A 21773-nucleotide genomic window follows, 5' to 3' on the forward strand; every position below is an offset into this window, starting at 1 on the left:
ATTTTTCACTTGAATTTCAACAAAGGCTAACATAAGCATAACTTGATTTTGGTTTTAAGTCTTAGTTAGTAAGTCTTGGTTTAGTACACTGACATAGGTTTTAGCTCCCATGTTCACAGATTAAAGCCCCAGATTGGAGCGTGTCACACATGTCTGAGCTACAGTTGGAGCCATGAGCCATCTGCGGTTTTGTCCCGGTGTCTATTTGTCACATGGGAACTATGTGTCGGAAAAGCTGTTGTCAACAAAACACTCAATTAAAACACATTTGATTTATGTTAAGTGTTCAGGAGTCGCCTTTGACTGTAATGTTAGTGTTTAATCTAACAGGAGGTATATTCAAAAAAATTATAAATAATATCAATCCTCTTTGAAGTCCATTATGGTTTAAAAGAGGATAAGGAAGAGTTGCGTGCAGGTGAAAGGCTGGGCACTCCTCCATGTAATGTCAGTACATTGAGGACAATAAAAACAAAAAAGGCATAAGCGGCAGATGCAGCGAGTGACTCAATGTTTTAATGGATAATCCACAATTTAAGACGCAGCCTTTAACCATTCGATGTGCGGATATTTGTCAAAATGACAACAAAGCTGAAGGCACGCAGGCACGTGCAACACACAGTCCCAAAAAGCACAGAGGGAGAGGTGATGCACCATTAGACCCCCTCTAGAAAGATGTAATGAACCCTGATTGGCTTCACAGCTTCGTCTGGGCCACAAGGCATAAGCAGCATGATGGTTAGAACAAGAAAAGGAGCGCAGAGTCTTCAGTAGCACTGTAGTCAAGAAAATCAATCTTCGCACGTAGAATAGATCACACGTTGTGAAGCAGATCAGCGGTTTAGAGAAAAGAACTAAACAAACGCATCTGTAGTTAAGAAAAATGCTCAAACATCCACACTCGAGAGTGAGGGTAAATCCGTTTCTCGTGAGCTCATAGCTTCTCCTCTCCAATCACTACTGAAGAATAGTGATTGGAAACATATTCCTTGTTTAAAAATAACCTCACACAGCAGAATGAAATAAAGGTTTGAAAGCTTCAGACCATGCAAAGTATTATAAACCCAAAGCAGTTTTGCCACAGTATAAAAACATCATTTACATCAGGTTGTACAACTCCTGCAGATACAGGCACACAGTTAGCAACACATGTTTTAAAAGCATTCCCCCAAAACAGTGTTTATTAAAATTAGTTTTACATATTTTATTGCAATTCAAGTATGTGATACTATTCTACACTTACGTTTCCAAGTGTAATATCGCAGTAGTCTACCAAGGTCAGGTTTACGCGTGTGCCCGCATCAAAGGAAAGTTGAGGGTTTATTTCTGTATAAAATAAGGACATATTACAGAAGAATATAGCAGGGTGATGATGCGTTGTGTTTTGGGGGAACAAGCCGATCTATACATATAGACAAAATTAACCAAGTAACTGTGATAGAACAAATATACAGGCATAGGGCTGATCAGTACCTTCGTTTACTCAACGTGAAGATTTAGCAAACTGAAAACATAAAGTTTGGCGCATTTGTATTTAAAGCAATGTTTTAATTTGACCAGCATGTTTCCACTGACTGGCAGCAATATTTACAGTTTGATAAATAGGGTAATGATGATAAAGACTAGAAGCTCATGAGAAAAGATGAATGGTTACCAATATTAGTGGAAACATGCAAACGCTTGTGTGCAGTTTTCTGGAGCACTTGATTGTAATGCAAACAAAATGTTTTACACTGAATATTGAGAAGGGTTTACGTAATTTTTAAACATTAAATAATTTATTAAAGTGTAACAGAGTAGATTTTTTTGTGATAACAGCCCTAGAACATTGTCTTGTTAAGTTATTATGCAGTTTTGAGACATGCAAGACATTCCCAATAAAAATAATTTTTTTTAAAGTAACTTTAATTGTAAATATGGTGGAAGTATGAATAATCTGGGGTTTAAGTTTACATGTAATGATAGTAAAGTGTGCATCTTGTTAGGATTCCTTTTTATTTCAGAGAAACCATTGAAAATAATTTCAAAATGTTTCCCTTTAATGTGACAAATGACAATATGTGACTTTTTCCCTTTAAAAAAGGAGAAAAATGAAAAGTCACTATTTCCAATGCCTGCTGCACATCACTCTGAATGTCAGTATATTCAGAGTGATGTAGCTCTATTGTTTTATTACTTTGTGAGGCAGAAGCTCAGCTGGGAACTGATGCATTTCTCAAACATGCATGAAATAATCAAAGCAACGTTATAACATGGAATAACATTAAAATATGGCATAAAGCTCAAAACAAGTCCTTTAAAGTCCTCCTTTGAGTATTAGAAACTCAGAATTTTAACAGAAGTGTGAATGTATACTACATATCTAAAAACTGGTATGTACTGTAATACTACAGATAAATGCAAAAAATAAAGTCACTAAAATGGCACTGCTTCCAAGTTCTACACTCAGAAAAACATAACAAATTGTGAACTACTGACTTTCTGAAAATGTAATTAATTTCATGTGATTGACCAACGGAGAAGAAAGAGCGAAGAAAAAATGGAGATGCAGCAACACAACTGCCAAAGCCTGTAGAGCAGAAGAAAAAAGCCCTGAATTGCTTATCAAAAGATTCAGCTGTGGAGAGTGCTGAGCACAGCGATGAAGACTTTAGATGTGAGAGGACATAAAAGAGGAGATGCATCCTGGAGAGCAAGGTGAACCCTGCGCTTTTACCGAGTCCTCCTTTAGGTTTTCGTTCCCACAAAGACCAGATGTCCCAGAGATAGAGCCTCTGCTCTCGTCCTTCATTCTAGAATCAGTTTTGTGTAAACTCTCGGAGTGGAGCTTCACAAAACATTTTTCGAATACAGCTAATCTGCGTGGCGATTCCGGATTTAGACACAACAGTACGCTGAGCATACATGCTAATATGCTGCTAATGTTTGCCATCTGCTAAACTAAAACGGTGCCCATTTCAGACACCTTTCACTCCTGCCAAACGCTTGGTGGTGCAAAATGAAAAGTGACAATTTCCAACTCCGCAGTGTCAGTCTGTGTGAATGTATACTGGAACAAATATCCACATGCCTGCTGCAATTTTAAGATTTCTAGTTGTAAGAACTTTGTGCAGGTTTCACCTGCTAATTTTCACATTCTTTTAGGCTATCGGAACAAATTTAGAAGTATCTACATGAAATGCACCAAATTTGAGGCTGTGAAGTGATCAGGTATGGAGACATTAAAGTTTAAATACTTTTGCCAGGCACTCTGCAATTTATCTCCGAAAGGAATCTTTGTCATATTGAATGAAATCCTCCATTAGTCTTGCACTTGTTAAGCACTGTCATTCAACTTGCACGAACTGCAGTATTTTTACCAGATTCCATTGAAAGACTCTGCTGCTTTGGATGGACCTCCTCTAAATCCAGCGAATGAGAACTCCCGCGACCAGAATAAGTTATGTTATCACTTCCCTATAAGCACAAAAAAAAAAAAAGAGAAACACTTGCTTATTACTCATTCATTTTTTGCATGAAGGATTACAATGTAACTTCCGTCTTTAAGTTAGAATAATGCTGAACTATTTGAGTTCTTTTACATAATAATTCATTTTATTCTGACTTACTTTTATTACTTATAGTTTAAATGTTATACATAAATGTGGAGAAAATTTTAGCCACTTGTGACACAAAAATCCGTGACCTGCTGTAATAAATCTTCCTTTGATTCAGGAATCATGACAAATACACTGCAAAAACACAAAATCCTACCTGGTATTTTTGGTGTTGTTTCTAGTGCAAATACACTTAGTACACTTGAAATATGACAAAACTAACTCAGAAGTAACTTTTCATCAACACATAGAGGCTTGTTTTAAGTCAATAATTCTTTAAATATTGATAAAAAGTAATATTTCAGAGGCAATTTCCCAGTGGGACGAGTACTTTTTAAAAATCAATATTATGAAACTATTCACTTAAAAGAAGCTCCTATAACTTACTGAAAAGTGACTTGTAAGTTAGTTTTGTCTTATTTCAAGTGGACACTAGACCAAAAATACTTCATAAGATTTTGTGTTTTTGCAGTGTAGAGCAACTTCAGAGTTTTCTACTGATGGCTGACCGGATCTGTGCTGAGGAAATCCTGGGATGGCAATCGGGCATGCCTCCTTGCCGGAGAGAGATGCATGGAGGTGCCCACGCTGAAGAAGCTGGCCAGTGCTCCGTTGTTGGTCAGGGTTATAGTCCGTGAAACACTCTGGCCAACAACGTACGAACCAAAGTCAATAGACTGGCAGTCAACCTCCGGCTAGAGAGAAAATATCCACAGATAAACACTGTTTAGTCAGATGAGTTAATTGCCAATTACTGACAAGCTGCCACCTCATGTTCACAAAGGTTTTGATGCATTAACAAATAAACCGATTAAAGAAGGTGAGCTTAATTAAACTGAAGTGCTGTAACAAGATGAAACAAGATGAAAAGAACACAGTGACTAATAGTTCAGTGTCCTCCTTTTTCATGTTCCTCTTCCGTTCCTTTGGACAGTGCAATGAAGTTTCACCTGTGAGTAAACATCTCTCCTGTGTGTATCTCCACCATATGTGCTTGTTTTTTCCTGTGCCAGGTTGTACTCAGCTCCACTGTTCTCTTGAGTGTATAGCCTTTTTTTTTTTTTTTTTGATGCTTCTTAGTTTTTATGCCCTCCAGATTTAGGCTTGTTTGGACTGAGCTGCCGTGTACCAAACCTGTGAAATTGTCACTCACGTTTTTTTATGCCGTCTGTCTCCAAGCGAACAACTGAGACTTGCATGTGTCGTTACTGTTTTATATTTATTTATTTTATTATTTTATGTAACAGACACATACCTAAGCAGTAGATGCCCACTGTACATGTGTGGTAGAGTCAATAAAAATGGACAAAAAAATTATTGCATTTAAAAAAAAAAAGTTACAAAAATTAACCAAATCAGATTAGAAGGCTAATTAAACAACAAGTAAAAGCAATCTTTAGTTTTTGAATGAGTCTACTCACGCTGCATTTCTTCATGGCGCATCTGACCGGCACAGAGAAGGGGCCAAAGGTTGATTCAAAATAACATTCTCCCTCCAGGTCTTCATTAATCTGCAGTGATCAGGTAAGTGATCACTTAAACTTTTGCCTGTTTACTTTTTGGGGGTAAAAATGTATGTATTAGCTTAAATTTGTAGTTCACATGTACGTTCAACCCAACAATATGGACCCACATGGCAAATGGTTTGGAACCACTTCAGTGCTAAAGATAACTCTGCTCTAACAAACAGAAGATATTACTTTGGTACATAAATACCAGTTTAAAAAATGATTTTAAAAAAGAAACTAAAAGACCTTACAAAGCAACAACGGTCATTACTTTGCACTACTTTGAATGATTAGGAGTGCATCATAGAAAGTGTGTCCCAATGTGGAGGTCAGTTTATGTTTTTCAGCCTCTTGGTGTCTGAATAAAGTGCTCACAGGACTTACCAGTGGATGGAATGTAACCAGCATTTCACAAGACATCCCAGTAGATAAAGAACCAGGAGGCTGAAAGCTGAAACAAATAAAAGATAGCATTTTAGACAACTTACCGTACAAGTAGTGTTCTCATTCCAAATATGAACTACAATCATGGTAAAAAATGTTGAGTTCTAGGGTTTAAATGTTTAAAGCAGGGGTCTCAGACTCGCGGCCCTCGGAACGATAGTTTGTGGCCCCCACCTTAATATGAAAGTTTAATGTTAGTGTGGCCCGCGAGCAGTGATGTCAGTAACGCGTTAATTTGTAACGTGTTACTGACGTCGGACCACTTTTTTCAGTAACGAGTAATATGCTATTTCAAATCCAGTAGTCAGACTACAGTTACTTATCAAAATCATTTTTGCGTTACTATCTTCTTTTGTTATTTAATCGTATTTCCTCTACTCGTCTTGTCGAGTGACCGACGTCTCTATGCGACAGAAATGTAAACAATGGAGGGAGATGCGCATTTTGTTGGTGGAAAAACTGGAACTATTTTGAGATTCTGCTGACAAGTCCGATTATTATAAGCGGCTTTGGGCTTCATTTTTTAAAGTTGCTTGCCGATTTAATGAGCGGCGGGTTGCGCCTTTTTGGGCTCGTTTTTGAACGTGAAGTTGCTCATTTGGGTTTGGAAATAAGCAGAGACTCATAATAGCTAAATCCCAGAATTTGTTCGTCATTAAGGTAGTCTTACTCCATCTCTCCCTGTTCATCATTTCTCAGATGATCCGTCCCGCTGTGTCTTTGTTAATGTCAAGTTAATATATTACCTCTGAATGAGCCGAGCGTTGCGCTCCAGAAAACTACAAACATCGAGACTAATTTAAACAGCGCAATAAACGTGAAAACAGCCACGAATGAACGTGTCCGTAGTTTCCAATAATTATAATGGCAACTTAATTCTAATTATTAATACTAAGATAAGTGTCGCAAATCTGTGCAGCCATCTGAGCTGTGAGCTGCAGGAGGAGCTCTGTGCGCAGTGACACCAAATGCAGGGCCGTATCGCAGAACCTGGAGGCTGGGGGGAGGGGAGGGAGGGGCTTTAAAATCCTTCTTAGAGTTTTCCAGACAACAGTGGACCACACAAACTACTCACGTTTTTTATTTTTCTACAATCTCCTCTTCAGTTCAACCTTATCAGTGGAGACACATTGTTGATGTTACCATTATAAAATAGCTTACAAAAAAGTATTGGCAAAGCTCAATGTGATTTTCACAGGAGGCAGAGCGTTGTTGTTAGCAGCTGCTGAAAGTAACTAAAAAGTTACTTTTAGTGTAACTTAGTTACTTTCCAAATCAAGTAGTCAGTAATCTAACTAAGTTACTTTTTCAAGGAGTAATCAGTAGTCGATTAAAGTTACTTTTCAAAGTAACTATACCAACACTGCTCGAGTTTGATATGATTGGCACTTTTCAGTGTTGTGTGCGAGCTGAACTAACTTACCAATCACAGTGCTTCAAATGGAGCTCATTGACCGCAGTGCCACTCTGAACTCAAAGCCAAGTTCAGGGAGGTGAGTGGAAAAGCAGACAAGCTTGGGCAATTTTGAGAGAATTGCCACCCAGCTTCCCTGAGCTTTCCCGAATGTTCAAGCGGACCATGTGTCTTTTGGGAGCACATACTTGTGCGCTCTTCTCTACCTTGAACTTCAATAAGTCCAAGTACAGGTCCAGACTTACTGACGAGCATCTTCAAGCTCTACTTAGGGTCTCAACTGCCTCCTCCCTTAAGCCAAATGTGGCTCGGCTATGCGAGAGGAAGCGCTGTTTATAAACAGTTTATAAACTGTTATATTCATAACAGTTTATGTTCAATGTTCCATTCATGTTCAGAAAGTTAAAGGTTAAAGAACTGTTAATACAGCCATTTGAATCTGAAATATTATAATTACATTTATCTAGTCTTCTATAGCTGCTGTGTTATTATTATATTTTATTTATTTATTACTGATTAATTTTTTTTCTTATGAATTGTTAATTTATTTATTTTTTCATCTTATTTTGTGTTTAAAAAATAAAAATAAAGTCATTTGCTAACATTGGAATGTTTTTGTAAGAGCTTTTCTTGTGGAAAACCCGATGCGGCCCAGCCTCACCCAGACTCTACCTCCATCGGCCCCCAGGGAAATTGAGTTTGAGACCCCTGGTTTAAAGGATCTCACTTTCACCTGGTTCAAAAATGGTTTCTTCAAGAGTACAAAACCCCCACAGAACCCCACCATTTACTAAACAAGGATAGAGTCAAAATAAAAAAAGTCTATGACCCAGAAACCTACATAGTATAATCTGGCAAATATGTAAAATAACAAAATAAAAAAGGGTCTACTCACTATTCCCAAATCTGTAAAAGTGTGATTTATTGTAGATGTTTGCGTTTATTTTCATTCACAGCACAGAAGATTTTGATGGAACCTGAGTCAACGTATAATAAAGAGCAACATTCTGCGAACGGTCCAGTCAATTTCCAGACCTTAATCAAATCAAGAATCTGTGGCAAGAATCTAATTGAAAATGACACTCTGTCTCACCTAACTTGCTACTACTACTGGGCAGAAAAATGAGGAAACATTTTTAAAATCATAAATTATATAAATTGCTTCGCATTAAAATTTATGCATCGAAGGTTTTTGATTGTGAGAAAACGTGAAAACATTTAGTGGACATTAAAACTTTGAAAAACGTTTGTTCAAGTTAAATCTCTATAAAATAAATGGCCATACCTAATTTGACAATCTGTAAAATCAACATAGTCTGAATATCTTTCTGTACTTACAGAAAATTACAGAGAGCAAATGGACCAGTACAGTAGGTTTATTTTGGCCTCCCATTTGAAGTTGTTGGTTCAGTACTCAGATGGGGAACATGGGGCGGATACAGAGTTTACTGCTGTGAAATGGAAACGTATGAAAGAATCCCACCTGGTCACTAGGTGGTAAGTGGAAAACGTCCTATTGTACCTCATAAGCATTTCCCTTTTCATCTGCGGGTAAAAAAAAATAGAAATAAAAAATCTCCAGTGCTTTTGCTATTTTCTAACTTCAAGACAGGTGGCATGAAAAGACATGCGAAGAAAAATAGAGCAGTTCACTTGGGATTAAATGCTGAGTGAGGCAGTGTTTGAAAAAGCCTGCTACAGCCCTATATAAACTGCTGCGAATGAGGCCAGCGTGTCCGCTGCAGAGGACTGAGACCATGAGGCTGAAAAATGTGGTTTCACAGTATCAGTGACAATTCTGTGTGTTGAATTACACAGTTGTAGCAATAGCCATCGGCTTCACCCTCAGTAAATCAATAAGCAATCTACTCATAAGTCACAGCTAGAGATCCTCATACACATTCACAGACACTTCTAAAACTAACCTAAAACTAACCTACAGAACCTTCAAAACTGTGTCCGATGTGTCTAAACATCTAAAATAAAACGTATTTCCAAAATACTCTCTAACCTAGTAAAGAACTGAATAATTAATGAGGTGTTGAAATGTTTTCATTGACTGTAGACAGTGCGCTCCTCGTTAATGCATAAGATTTGTATGCAAGGGCTTATTTGAGTCATTCTGAAATGTGCAAATAGACAAGATTTGTTTTTTTTTGTATGCCCAAATACTTGAAATAAGTTATAATTCATTTTACTTACAATAGAGAACCATTTGATGCTTAGAACTGTTTGTTGTTTCAGTACACTTGTTTATGATGGATTTTGAGTTTAAACTTTTTCTTCTGGGCTCATGTTTATTTCAACAGCAAAATCTGTCGAGTAGTTTCGTTGTCATTTCTGATCAAATGAATATTGCAATATTTGGCATAAATATCAAAATGAGGGATCTCTAGAGTTGGAGGAAATAAATATAAAAGTTGATCTTTTAGCTCTTCAGCTGTTTTTTCCCCCCCCTCTAAAAAACTCTTAATGTAGGAAATGCTAAATGTAAAATTCTTGTAGAGAAAGTGATTTAAGTACACGTAAACAACCAAAATAACCCAGTTTTACTCAATAAAAAAGAAGACATGTCATAACTAAGGAAAAAGTTTGAACAACCTGCAGCTAGCAGGCAATCTCCTTTGGCTGAAATAACGTCAGTGAAATGCTTTTAGAAACAAAGACCAGTCCCTGAGGAAATTTAGTTTAGATTTCTCAATGTTCCTCTGAGTATATTAAAATAATCTGGGTTAATGTTTTAAACTTGTGAAAGTATTTATTGCCAAGATATACAATAAAGTGCTAATATTTGTATAATTTTCAAGCATTCTTTACTTGGACTACATAAAAAAAGTGTTATTATGTACTCAGATTTTTCCTTCAGCACTTCCTCTACAGGCTTATTTGTTATCTCACAGTTCAGGAACACACACAGAAGGATGTTTTCCGCTCAGACCCCCATTTCTAACACGTGCTAGGCAGAGTCACTTAACGCAGCATCTATGCCGTGGCTTTTTACCAAATCTGGCAGAAACCAGGCTTTCCCAGTTTGTGTCTCAGTAGAGAAACGATGAAGTGGAGCCCACTCTGAAATGGGTGTTGGAGGGGAGGAAGCCATTTTTAGAAATTCAGGGGGCGTAGAGGAAACCATGGGCTGATGTGAAAAAGCCTCGTGTACTCCTCGTTTGTGTTGTTCTTTGTGGTCATCACGACTGATCTCAGTATTGTAGGTTTGAATTTGTGACTAACCGGGGTTTTACACACTACTACACATGAATAATCAAAGGTAGGTGTAAAACAAGATAATTACCTTGCCTGCAATTTTAACCACTTCTGTTTTAACATCTTTTACAATTAACAATCATAGTTCTGTGCTATTTCTCATGTTCCTTGGCTTTGATGTTGTACTGCGATTGGTTGTACGCTGCTTCCTGAAGTGATGTGTAAACATTATATTTCACCAGAGAATATTATTGCAGGAGAATCCATCTTGGCAGGCGCCAAGTTTTGCCTTTGTGGCCACGGCAACGCTGTTTAAGCCACTTAGAAGTGAGAAAAAAGCCCCCTAAAGAGTAAAGTGTAAAATCTCAAGAGTAAATAATTATACTAGAAATCTGCTGTTGTTTTTTTAAATTGATAGAAATAAGGGTTAAGTGTCTTGAGAAAGTATTCACATACCCACGTTCCCACAATTGCAAGCTTCAATGTATATCGTCAAAATAATATGTTATTGACAAAGTAGAACAACGTTCAGAGGAAAAAGGTGAATGCTAAGAATGTAAAAAGTGTGGCAGATAAGCTAATTTAAACAGCTGCTCTACTAAGAATTTGTCAAAGTTGGTGTGTGGGTCACCTTTTTTTTTTTTGCTAAAACACAACAAATTCTGCAGCATGTTAATGTTGTCAAAGTCAAGCTAGCTATTTCCCTCTCCCTCTGCATTTTTTTAATTAAAACTTTTTTCTGACCTTGTTATTTAGTTGTGTTGATAATTAGTAGCAAAACACTGTGTCCCACTTTTTAAAATATCTACACCGGTAACCTGCAAAGATTTGAGATTTAACGTGTTATGTTGACACCAGGACAGCTACAACCAATGTTAGTCATTGGTTGTAAAAAAAAAACAAACTTCCTGCTGGAGTTTTTTGCCCTCCAGCAGGAAGCTGGGATCTTTTACGTGTGTTAGTTTCCAAATGTGGCCAGAAGTTCATGTCTGTTACATGTGAGTAAGGAATGGAGAACTAGAAGGTGATATATTCAGACAAGTGATCCCGAACCCATAACAGTGTCAGTAGTTTCCAGCTGACCCTTCCACAGCCTACAAGACTCCTCATCCAGTCAGGCAGAATGAGGAGAGAAGTCTCCACATCAAGCCATGAAAGACATAATGGGAAAGCGATCCTCAGAGAGTGACCTGGAGAACAATGCATCTCTGCTTGGCCTGTGGGCTGCTGGCAGGCATCACAGAGAGGAGATAGAAGAAACATCGACTGACTCATTTATCGGGGACTCATAAGAGGAGCTGTGTGCGCGTGGTGATCCAAGCCGGCATCCATATGTGGGAGGACAGGTTTTGCGTTCACGCATATTCCATCATTTTTTTAAAATGACAAATGGTGGCAGGGTTCCTTTCTGCTCATGGAAGAGAGAGTGCTAATAATAAGTGTTCTGAAGGCTTTTAACAGATGATGCTCATTTTTCCACATGTTCATTTAGGAGGCCACTATATCACAATTATGCTGCATTTTTAGAACAAATTCAACACTCTAAAGATTACCAACTCCATAGAGTTTTAATAGCTAATTATAATAATGTAACACATGGATGGATGGATGGATGGATGGATGGATGGATGGATGGATGGATGGATGGATGGACGGACGGACGGACGGACGGACGGACGGACGGATGGATGGATGGATGGTAACACATGGAGCATGGTTGGCTAAATATAATAAAAGTTATATGAGGTGAGCAGTGCTGTTGATATGTGTTTCTTTCATCCATAGTAAATTTTTAACTGCATTGGTAAACTATGTTGTTTTATTAACTGTCTTCAGTTCAAAGTGACTCTTTTATGCCTTTTTAAAACAGAGAGTTAAACAAAAAAAGACATTTGTTTTGGTTGAATTCTTGACTATTCAACCAAACTTGAGTATAAACTTCGTCAAGCATTACTGAAGCTCAGGGGAGCTTCTTAGTTAAACCAACTAAGAACAGCAAACAGCAAGCTACAGTTTCAGACAAACTCTTTACTCTTTTGCTTACTTGACAGAGACGAACTCCCTCAGGTCTGGAGAGATTCTGATAAATCTGCAAACACTAATAGTGTAGGAGATGTTTGTCAGGATAATTTTCCTCTTATACCTCTTCCCAACTTCAAAATCCTAAAACAGATTGCTTACATCAGTCAGCAGGAAAAAAAAGTAAAATTCCACATTGCATGATTAATTAAATGCTTTTATTCATTGTGCATATTTTTTGGGGTGGCACTTTTACTAAAGTTAGTACCTTAAAGAGGACGACTTCTGGCTTACTGGAGAATGGAGGCTGTTTCAGAACCCTTTTGGCAGTCGCATTTAACGTCCCGCTGTCCTGGCTGGATTCAGCTTCCTTAACTTCTGACTTTGCAGAAGATAAGACAAGCTTCTGTAGCCATGAAGCAGAAGAAAAGCTACTGAAAACACATTCCACACCAGATGTCTACATAAACTGTAGAAACAGAGAAATAATCTCTTTAAACGTAACATTACATGAGATTACGTATTTCAGGTCCTTGATCTTTCAGTCATTATATTAGAAAAAAATAATACTCACAATACAACAGCAGCTGTATAAGGAGCTCATTCCCCAAATATGACAAAAAGGTCATGTAATAATTCAAATTACATCTGAAACTGTGTGGTTTGGTATCCTAGTATTTGGAGTTTCGTTTTTTTCAAACTGCTGCAAACACTTTGTTACAAAGAGAACATCTAATCTCGCCATCCTCCTTCCCCACGATTCACCTCGTTAGCTTTGTTGTTTTGTTGTATTTGACTGCTGTGCTGGACTGTAGGCTTTAATGAGGGTATCAGTCCGATCTGTATGTTCGCAGGAGAGATCCCTTCCACTTGACTTGTCACACGCTCAGATCTCTGAGCTGTAACGCTGTGTTCGCTCTGAAGCCTCAAAGGAACCAACGCAATGGGAAGCGAAGCCTGTCGCCCTTCATTCCAACTGCTTTAGGATGCTGAATAAGACAGTGAGCCAACTCACCTCTGTGGCAGTGAGCTAATTCAGAGACACTCCTACTCTTGTTGTTCTTTCTAAACTTTTGGTGATTGCTGAAAAGTACATGTAATAGTTGATAGTTACTTTAAGGAGTTCTTTAAGCGTAGTTCCACGAGATATTCTCTCGCAACCTACAGTTGGTTTGAAAGGATGGTTTAAAGGTGACTGGGGATTTTCTACAAATATCAACCCTGAATCGTTTTTCTTCTATTGTTAAGTGTTACAGTACATCCAATGCTGCACTGGGTATTTGTGTCTGGTACATAAATATTTAATATGTTCCTTTTTCCAGTCCAGGAGCTCAGTAAAATTTTTGTAAAGTTTCTGTTGCCTAAAGAAGAGGTTCCCAAAAATATTTATTTTAATTACCACCTCAGTTTATTATCAAGTTTTCAAAAAAAACAACCAACTTGATAATAAACTGAGGTGGACACATTTTGGACACACAAGCATTTTTATTTTTTTGCTGTTTGAGTTTCCCTATGTCCTGTACATTTTGAGTCTTTCTCATGAAGAGGTAATGTTATGTTTGGATACTGTTCTACAGTTTGTAGTCTGACGTTTTCTTTCCGTTCTTCCATTCATTCCCTCCATCACTCATCTTCTCCCTCAGCTGCTCTCAATCTGGTTGTCTCCCACATGTTCCTGTTTCACAGTTACCAGTCTGTGTTTTGGGGATTTATTTCACTTGCATGCCCTGCACTTCTTATTTTAGATTGTTTTTTTTATATTATCTGGGCCCTAGAACTTAGTTCTCCAAGTGTATTACACCAATCTTTGCCTGGGTGCTTGAGTACTACAATAAGAACATCTGTCAGTTAGCAGACATGCAACATTGTGGATTAACATCTGCGCAAAACTTTAATAGTTATAATCTGTAGTACTGATGGAACCCCATAAACTTTTGTTTCCAAGATAAAAACTGAAACTCATGTCTTTGGAAAATATAATTTCCCCTGTAAGTAGAAAACACAAGTGGAGGTTCAATCACCTGCCTTGTTATCCCATGTCTGTGCTTCGCTTTAATTCTCGATGTTTAGGTCTATTGTATTCTTAGAAAAATAATAAAAATACATTTTAAAATAATCTTCAGCATAATTTGAGTAATTAAATAACCATTGTGTTTGTTATAGTCATCATTTTAGACTGAGATTTACAAAAGTAAAATAGAAGTAAAAGCTGTTCCTAAATATAACACCGAAGCTGGCAGGTGGATATTATTGTCACTTACGAATAGTGTGTGTCAGTCGAAATGTGTGCCATCATCACAAAGTGTGCTCTTGGTGACACTGTAAATGTGCTGTTATATTTATCCATCTGTTTTTGACACACTGTGTCAACAGAAAAATGCCAAAACTCTAGCATACACAGTGCCTAAACTTTACAGGTACGTATTTTCGATCAAGCTGCAGTCCTTCAGAGGAATGACTTTTGTAATGTGAACACACCTGAAATGTACTGATTAGGTTTGGTCTCCTGGGAGATGTCTATCCAATTGGGCAAGCATCTCAGATACTTTAGCTGAGTTTCACACAGGCTTGTGCTACCTGACCTGACAGATCGTGTTATTCTATGTCTCGTCACCTGCCAGAAATACGATTCACTGTAAGCATGAGGTGGTACATATGATATTCCATCCTGATCCCAACACCTCAATAAACACCTCTCCACCAAGCATTTGGAGCCTTTGCTGCTCCCTGCAGAAAATTTACGCTGAATAGTACATGATTTATTGCTCTTTATATTTAGCAGTTCAGATGAATTTGTTTTAAGCTGAAAGGTTGTGTTGTTTTAGCAAACCTTGCATTCTTGTTCCCACAGCCCAGAAAATTCAGGCTCTGCGAAGAAGTCACTGGGGGTGCTGTAGTCGTCAGCGCGTTTATTAACACTTTCCTCCATTTCCTCCATTTCCATTTTGAAGTTTTCGCCGTCAGAGGAGCTTGAAGCCATGGTTTGACCTATCTATATTTTGCATTTTCTGTTGGTGAGATAGTCTGACACCAAAAGAAAACATTGAAACATCTCCTTTTTTGGATTCCATAATACGGTACGGTTTTCATAAATCTGAACTTGGGTCGTAAATAATTCTCCAGTTTGCATTTTAGCAATCTAAGTATTTTAGATTTTAAACTATGTTCTTCAAAAACAGCTAAATAACTCTTTAGTTCCGAGTAGCAACATGAAAATTCGAAGCTAGTTGAGTCATTACTCAATGACTCAACTCATTTCTTACCGTACTTACACTGTGGGCAACACAGTAAGGGCCTGTTTCCCATTGATGATATATGCAAATACGCAATAAAAATCTTGTACGGGGCACAAGTGACAAATCAGTTTTATTTTTCAAAGTGGACAGAAACCATGATGCCTGTATTAGGAACTAGTATCAGATTGTGATCCCCTTCGTTCTCATCTACAACACTGGTGTTGGAATCAAAGCACTTACATATGTCCTGTCTATTTTCCGTTTAATACACTGATGATGCACCAGTGAACAATCAATAGGACAGACCGACTCTCCTAAAAGTCTTCAGAGACAGTGACTATCTTGTTGCGATCTAACTCTGTTCAGGGTTTATTGAGGATTACCTTTTATTGCTCCTCCTCAAGTACTTGGCAGCTAGCTTTCGGTTTACATCAAACTCTTCATTCTTCCTTTGACATTTGATCTCCTCCTCCTTCAGCTTGACTGCCCGTTCACTATCAGAACACAAACAAGATTACAAAACATTAAGGAAATGAGTTTTCCTTACTCCTATATGACTGGAAAAGAAAAGGGTTTGATCAATTAAGAAACAAAGATTAGGAAATGATAATGTATGTATTCTGTTTCAGTGTGATGAACGACGCAAGTTGTCGTTGGCCCTACTTCATGAAAAGCTTCATTGTGCGTTGACGGTTTTGGCTGACTCTCCTCTCCTGCTCCAACCTTGCTACAGCCTTCTGTGCTTTAAGGACCTGGAAGACCTGCTCTTCTTTCTCCAAGACTTGGTGGTGTTTGGAGACGTTGCCAAGTTGCACCTCCATCATATTCAGCTCCATTCTTAGGAGAGGAGAAATTTGGAAGTTAGCAGAACAAAATGTACCGACATCTTGTTACTGCGGGATTTAATCTAGCTCGTAACACAGGACTGCACATAGGAGTCTGCAAGGGTTTATCAGACATTAAAACTGAAAAATAGTTTTGCAGTGTTTGGAATTAACAAACAACTTCATTTTATCTACAACTCAGAAATAATAACATAAGAAACTCGACAGTAAGGTCTTTCTATTGGTTGCGAAGTTATTGCTCATATTGGCTGTCTCATTCTTTCTTGTTTACTTCCTCAAAGCAAAGGCAGTGATCAAATCAGAGCTAATCAGAGAACTGCCCTTTTCATGCAGTCGGAGTGCCTGTCAAACCATGTTGGAACAAACAAACCGTCTTCATGTGGAACCCACTCTTGTTGCCTCAGTTCGGTGAGGATTTGGCCTTCCAGCTTTTCTTCATTCTGCAGGTTTTGACACAACAACTCATGCTGGGTTTTCAGTCGAAACACCGCCACACTGTTAATTAAGAACAGGAATGAGTGGAAAGAGAGAAATAGCTTGGGTCACCAGAATATCCTTATACAGTATAGAATAGTGGTGGGTGCTATGGACTTGAAAATTTAACACAATAGTTGTGGCACTATTGTGGTAATGATAAAAAAAATTAGAAAAAAATGCTATCTATATTTTTTTTTTTAGATAACTGTATGGCTGAAACTGCATGGCACAGCATTCGTAGCCTCACAGACACAAATATTGGTCTATTTGAAATAGGCTTCTCCAGGATGCTACTTACTTAAAGAACAACAGTAAATGCCCACATCTGGTGCAGATGAATTTATTTATTTTATATTCACCTGTTGTTGTTTGCCTTCTGCTGCTCTATTTCCTTCTCCAGTTGGTTCTTCTGGTCCAAGCAGCTTTTTATATTATGGTGGCAAATGTTCAGGTGTTCTCTAAAAAGGAAAAAAAAGTTGAAAAATGACAAGCTACACTGGTGAATCTGTCAAGATGTAAATTCTGAATTTACATCTTGACATGTTAAACGCACAAACTTGAATATACACAAACTTTATTATTTTTATTGTGAAATGTGGCAAAATGTGCAACAGTTGAATTCTAAAAGAAATAAACTAATTGAGTCAGTATATTCAGGAAGTTGAAAATTTTATTTCGATTGGTGTAAAATTCTGAAATTATTATTCTTTTTCTTCAAGGGAAATAAAGAAAAGCTACATTCTGTGACTGATGGAAAATGCTCTTATTAGAGGAAACCAATGCAGACTGTAACATAACAGATGCAGACCGTTTGAAAGCCAGCTGTGCTTATGTTCCATTAAACCGATGCTTAGTCAGAGAGCACTAAAGCTCCACACTGACCACTGCTGCTTTGTGCTGAATGATGATGACTGACATTTTTTATGGAGACTGCATCACAGTTCATCAGGTGCTTAATGGCTTGCCGTGGAGATAAATAAAAACAGGGAAGAAAAGTGAATGGAGAGGTCATTACTAGAAATGTTCGTTCTCTGGTAGGAATGATTTCCCACAAATTGCTGAATCAATTGGTACAGAAATGATTTCCCCCATGTGACAAGGGCAACAGAGCGAAGATTATGGAAAACAGGAAAAACAAAACAAAGGAAACAATCTGTACAAAGCCTCAAACCTCAACACAAACCATTTGAGACAATGAGACCGGAGTGGATGTGTTTGCCGATTCCAGAGAGGCACATGCAATTTGATCCGGGCTAAACAGGAAAGTTAGCTCTGGAGGTCGATGAGTGCCAGGTCCAGACCTGGTTTTCTGCACGTCATGCTCCTTCTGTCGATGAATCGAGTCCAGCTGGTCCAGGTTTCGTCTCAGCTTGAACATCCGTGCTGTCTCGGCAAAACTCCTCTGCTTGCTAACATCGACCTCAGGTGCAAGGTCGCTGGCGCCATCACCGCCGCCATCGCTCTCACTTGGGAATGATGAAGAAAGACACATGAGGAAAATGAATGCATATTTAATGTGCATCCTGGATGTGCTTTATGCACGTATAAGAATTTAAGGTGCTGGCCATCAGTTTTTGGTACAACTGTGACCTGGCTTACTGCAGTTACAGAATCTCACAATGAAAACTGTTAAGTAATCCAAGCTTTAGTTAAGCAGATTTATCAAGTGGGGTTGGGGAAACATCTAATGTGATGAAATAATACATTTTAGCAAAATTAACCGTATCTATGACATTTACTAGGTTGGAGTATTCAGACAAGGAGACCTTAGAGTTGATTGGCAGGGGCAACAAAGATCCATTACGGAACTTTACAGCAGGCATGAGGTGCTTTTCCACATAATCATCCTTGGTTTCATGCCAAATTCTAGCACAGAGTTCCAGTTGAAGTTTCAACTCCGTGTTTACATTAGTTACTGCTTCTTTTCTGGCAGAACTCCCCCTACGAAACAGCTTGGCTTGTGGATAGCAATTAATGACTGTAAGGGAGACTTTGTGATCTGCAGATTTCATTCCTTGGTTGGCATTATTATGCATTTTCCAGGCACTGAGTGCCATTTTGTAGCACAATCGAGAAATGGTTAAGTTGCTGTAAGAATACTATTTAAATCTAATATGACTTAAAAGAAATTTGATTTCGCAATTATTGCCTTGAAATTGGGCCTTTGTCTCTTTAAGAACTCCTGTTCATTCTGAAACTCCACCTTCAGGAAGTAATCACACATTGCTCCTCTGTTGACCCTTTAACGACATTTTGACCAAGGTTGCAGTGAGATTAGCTCCTAGCTATAGAGAGCTCAGCAGATGCAGTTGTTTGCTGATTGCTGCTGGCTAGTCTGAGGGAGCTGAGCGGGGAGCCACGGGGGGAGAGCTGCTCTGTGAGGCGGAAGTTCGGAAACTGCAGCTCCAAGGGGGGAGATGAGCCTCAAAGGCAACGCTGTCCACTGAGGTATTTTCCACTGCTGAATGGTTGCCACGAGAGATTTAAGGACTTTCCACAAACATGCATGAAACAATCAAGGCAGCTCCAGGTATGTTTATGGTGGCAGAGTCACATAACAAGCTCATAAAAGTCGATTCCACCTAACACTGCCCATTTAAGAATCAAATCTCTACCAGTAAGTATCGGCTACTTTTTATTCCTTTTCCATTCTGCTCACATGGTTGCACAATTAATATGAGACCTTATACAGACTAATAGCCACAGGATAAAGGAAACTGTTATATTTCTTGTTATATTTCTACTCCAAGGACACAATACACAGTAATCACTAATTGAGATCCTAGAAATGCTTATCAAACAGTAAAAATTAGTACATAATAGTCACAGCAAATATATTGGGAGTGGTTCTATTATCCCATAATGTAACTAAGTCACCTTTGATAAAAACAGAATAAACCCAAATTAAAGACTGGATTGTTCTTCACAATGAGATTAGGCTACTGCAATAAAAGAGGGATTTGTTGTTTTTTTTTTTGTTTGTTTGTTTTTTATAGCTCTCTAACAAGCCGTGCCAATAATTTTGTCTGGCACTGCACTTACTGCAGTTATTCTTGGAGAGTCTGGTTGCACCCTGAGCATATGATGGTGAAAATAGAATCAGTGCTTGATAAACTAGATAATAAAGTGTTTGATGTCAAACAGTTCCATACTGGGACAACTGCAACAGAGAGAAGTGGCAAGGTACAGAATTAGTAAATCAATGACTAATAGAAATACTTACTCAGATAATTCCTGCATCCACTCCAAATCAGGAAGAGGGCCTGGCTCTTCATGAAAATATACATCCTCCGCCTCCGCCTCCACCTCCACAACCTCTTCCTCTTCCTCCTCTGATTTTGAAGACATTAAAAAAGATAAATCTTTGACATATTCTTTCTCTCATTATTGTGACATTTAACAACCAGAAATATATTTTTTTGGTAAATCCGACTAAATCTGACCTACAACAAGACAAGTTTGGTCAAATTTAACTTCAGACAAGGAGGGGAAAAAACTGAGTCTTTTAATTCTGCGTATGTACTTCAGTATGTATTGTTTTTCCACATGGCTTTAGCCTGATGCTCGAAGCTGCTTCTTACCTTCTGTTTCATCAAAACTGCGAAGGAGCACATCGAAGAGTCCAGACTTCAGAGACCCACCTTCAGTTGAGCACTCAAACTCCTCAAAGTCCATCAAGCTTTGGTTAGAGATTAAACAGTCAAACTAATCGAACTGACAACATTGTGGCTTTCAATAAACAATTAAAATTAGCTAAATTAAGGAAAGTGTTGACAGAAACAAAACAAACACAAAAAAAGCCACATTATTATTTTTATTATTGATATTATTTTAAAACACCGTAGTTCCAAAGTTCACAGAAACAAAGAATACCTAAATAGACGGTGAGTGGTTTACCTGATAGGTGCTGCTAACTCGGAATGCTAGAAAGCTAAAAAAAACAACAACAAAAAAAAAACTAGTGTAGCATATGGCTATTTTTAAAATGCTTCACGTTTAAAAAAACAATCACATCAACAACTATCAAAAAATACGAACAAAATACCTGTCTTAGTGAGGCTTTTCCACACTGTTTTACCAAACAACCTTTTCTGAAGCAAGTTTAATCCTTACTGTCACTGTTTCCAAGGAGACGAGACGCAAGGGGGCGGGGCTTAACCCTGAAGTTCAACTGAAAAAAAAACAAAAAAAAACCCCTGTCATTTTCTCTCATGAAATTGAACCCCCACTGAGAGGACGTTGTTGGCGACTGATGTTTTTTTCTGTGTAAAGTGAAGTGTACTTATCGAGAAAGAAGGTTTTGGTTAAAACATGATTTTTTTTCATGCTTCCTGTAAACGCACGAAATTGTAATCCCAGTTGACTCAGAAAGAGAGACAAATCCGTTCGTCCTGCAGTGTTTTTGCCACGTACAAGAGTGGATGGATTCCCACTAGATACCTACAGTGGTGGTTGACAACTATTTTATTAGCAATGCAGATCTTTTTATTGTTGCAAAGGTAAATTTGGTTGACTGACTGCAAAAAATGTTTGTACACTTTTCTTCCACCAACTTTTCTGTAAATACATCTCTAAAGAAGGAGCCGACTGTAAAGCCATTTGTTCAGTTCCCTTCTAAAGAATGAATTAGTAATAATCAGAAGGTTACTTTGAAACAGTGCAAATGACAACTTTGATTGAAAATCTTTATTGATTTCTGAACTCTTCTGCAGTTGAAAATGTTGTCTTAAAAATAAATATTTTCCTTGTGTTTGTAGTTACATTTTTCATGTCTGCAAAAGTTTTTATTTAAAAAAAAACAAGAGAGATATACATAATTTATGAAACAAAAGAAAAAGATTTGATTTCTAATTTTCCTCTGGAATTAATAAAATATTTTTTTAATTTGAAACTATAAACATTTATACTGGTCTTTTAGATTTTTCAGAGCTGTAATCAAGCTACATTGTTGTATTTTTGTCCTTGTATATTCTGCTCTTGTCTTGTTTATAATACACCTGGCTGTTTTTATCTGAAGAAAAACAAAATAT

General features: G+C 37.8%; 1 protein-coding gene across 1 annotated transcript in view; it reads right to left on the bottom strand.

The window, feature by feature from the left end:
- cfap74 (cilia and flagella associated protein 74) overlaps positions 1 to 20877 on the bottom strand; it is a 62965-nt gene extending 42088 nt beyond the window's left edge. Inside the window, exons 1-17 of the mRNA XM_044111444.1 lie at positions 20789 to 20877; positions 20641 to 20674; positions 20325 to 20422; positions 19967 to 20075; positions 18045 to 18209; positions 17103 to 17201; positions 16657 to 16761; positions 16085 to 16258; positions 15805 to 15915; positions 15016 to 15154; positions 12454 to 12591; positions 12211 to 12329; positions 5489 to 5555; positions 5018 to 5107; positions 4106 to 4291; positions 3360 to 3456; positions 1244 to 1326 (exon numbers count right to left, since the gene is read on the bottom strand). Of these exons, the coding sequence (XP_043967379.1) occupies positions 1244 to 1326; positions 3360 to 3456; positions 4106 to 4291; positions 5018 to 5107; positions 5489 to 5555; positions 12211 to 12329; positions 12454 to 12591; positions 15016 to 15154; positions 15805 to 15915; positions 16085 to 16258; positions 16657 to 16761; positions 17103 to 17201; positions 18045 to 18209; positions 19967 to 20075; positions 20325 to 20418 (1776 nt within the window). The 5' untranslated portion in view covers positions 20419 to 20422; positions 20641 to 20674; positions 20789 to 20877. The remainder of the gene's footprint in view (positions 1 to 1243; positions 1327 to 3359; positions 3457 to 4105; positions 4292 to 5017; positions 5108 to 5488; positions 5556 to 12210; positions 12330 to 12453; positions 12592 to 15015; positions 15155 to 15804; positions 15916 to 16084; positions 16259 to 16656; positions 16762 to 17102; positions 17202 to 18044; positions 18210 to 19966; positions 20076 to 20324; positions 20423 to 20640; positions 20675 to 20788) is intronic.
- Between the last annotated feature and the right edge of the window lie 896 nt (positions 20878 to 21773).

Source organism: Gambusia affinis, linkage group LG01 (assembly GCF_019740435.1).
Source record: "Gambusia affinis linkage group LG01, SWU_Gaff_1.0, whole genome shotgun sequence".
NCBI classification, from domain to species: domain Eukaryota; kingdom Metazoa; phylum Chordata; class Actinopteri; order Cyprinodontiformes; family Poeciliidae; genus Gambusia; species Gambusia affinis.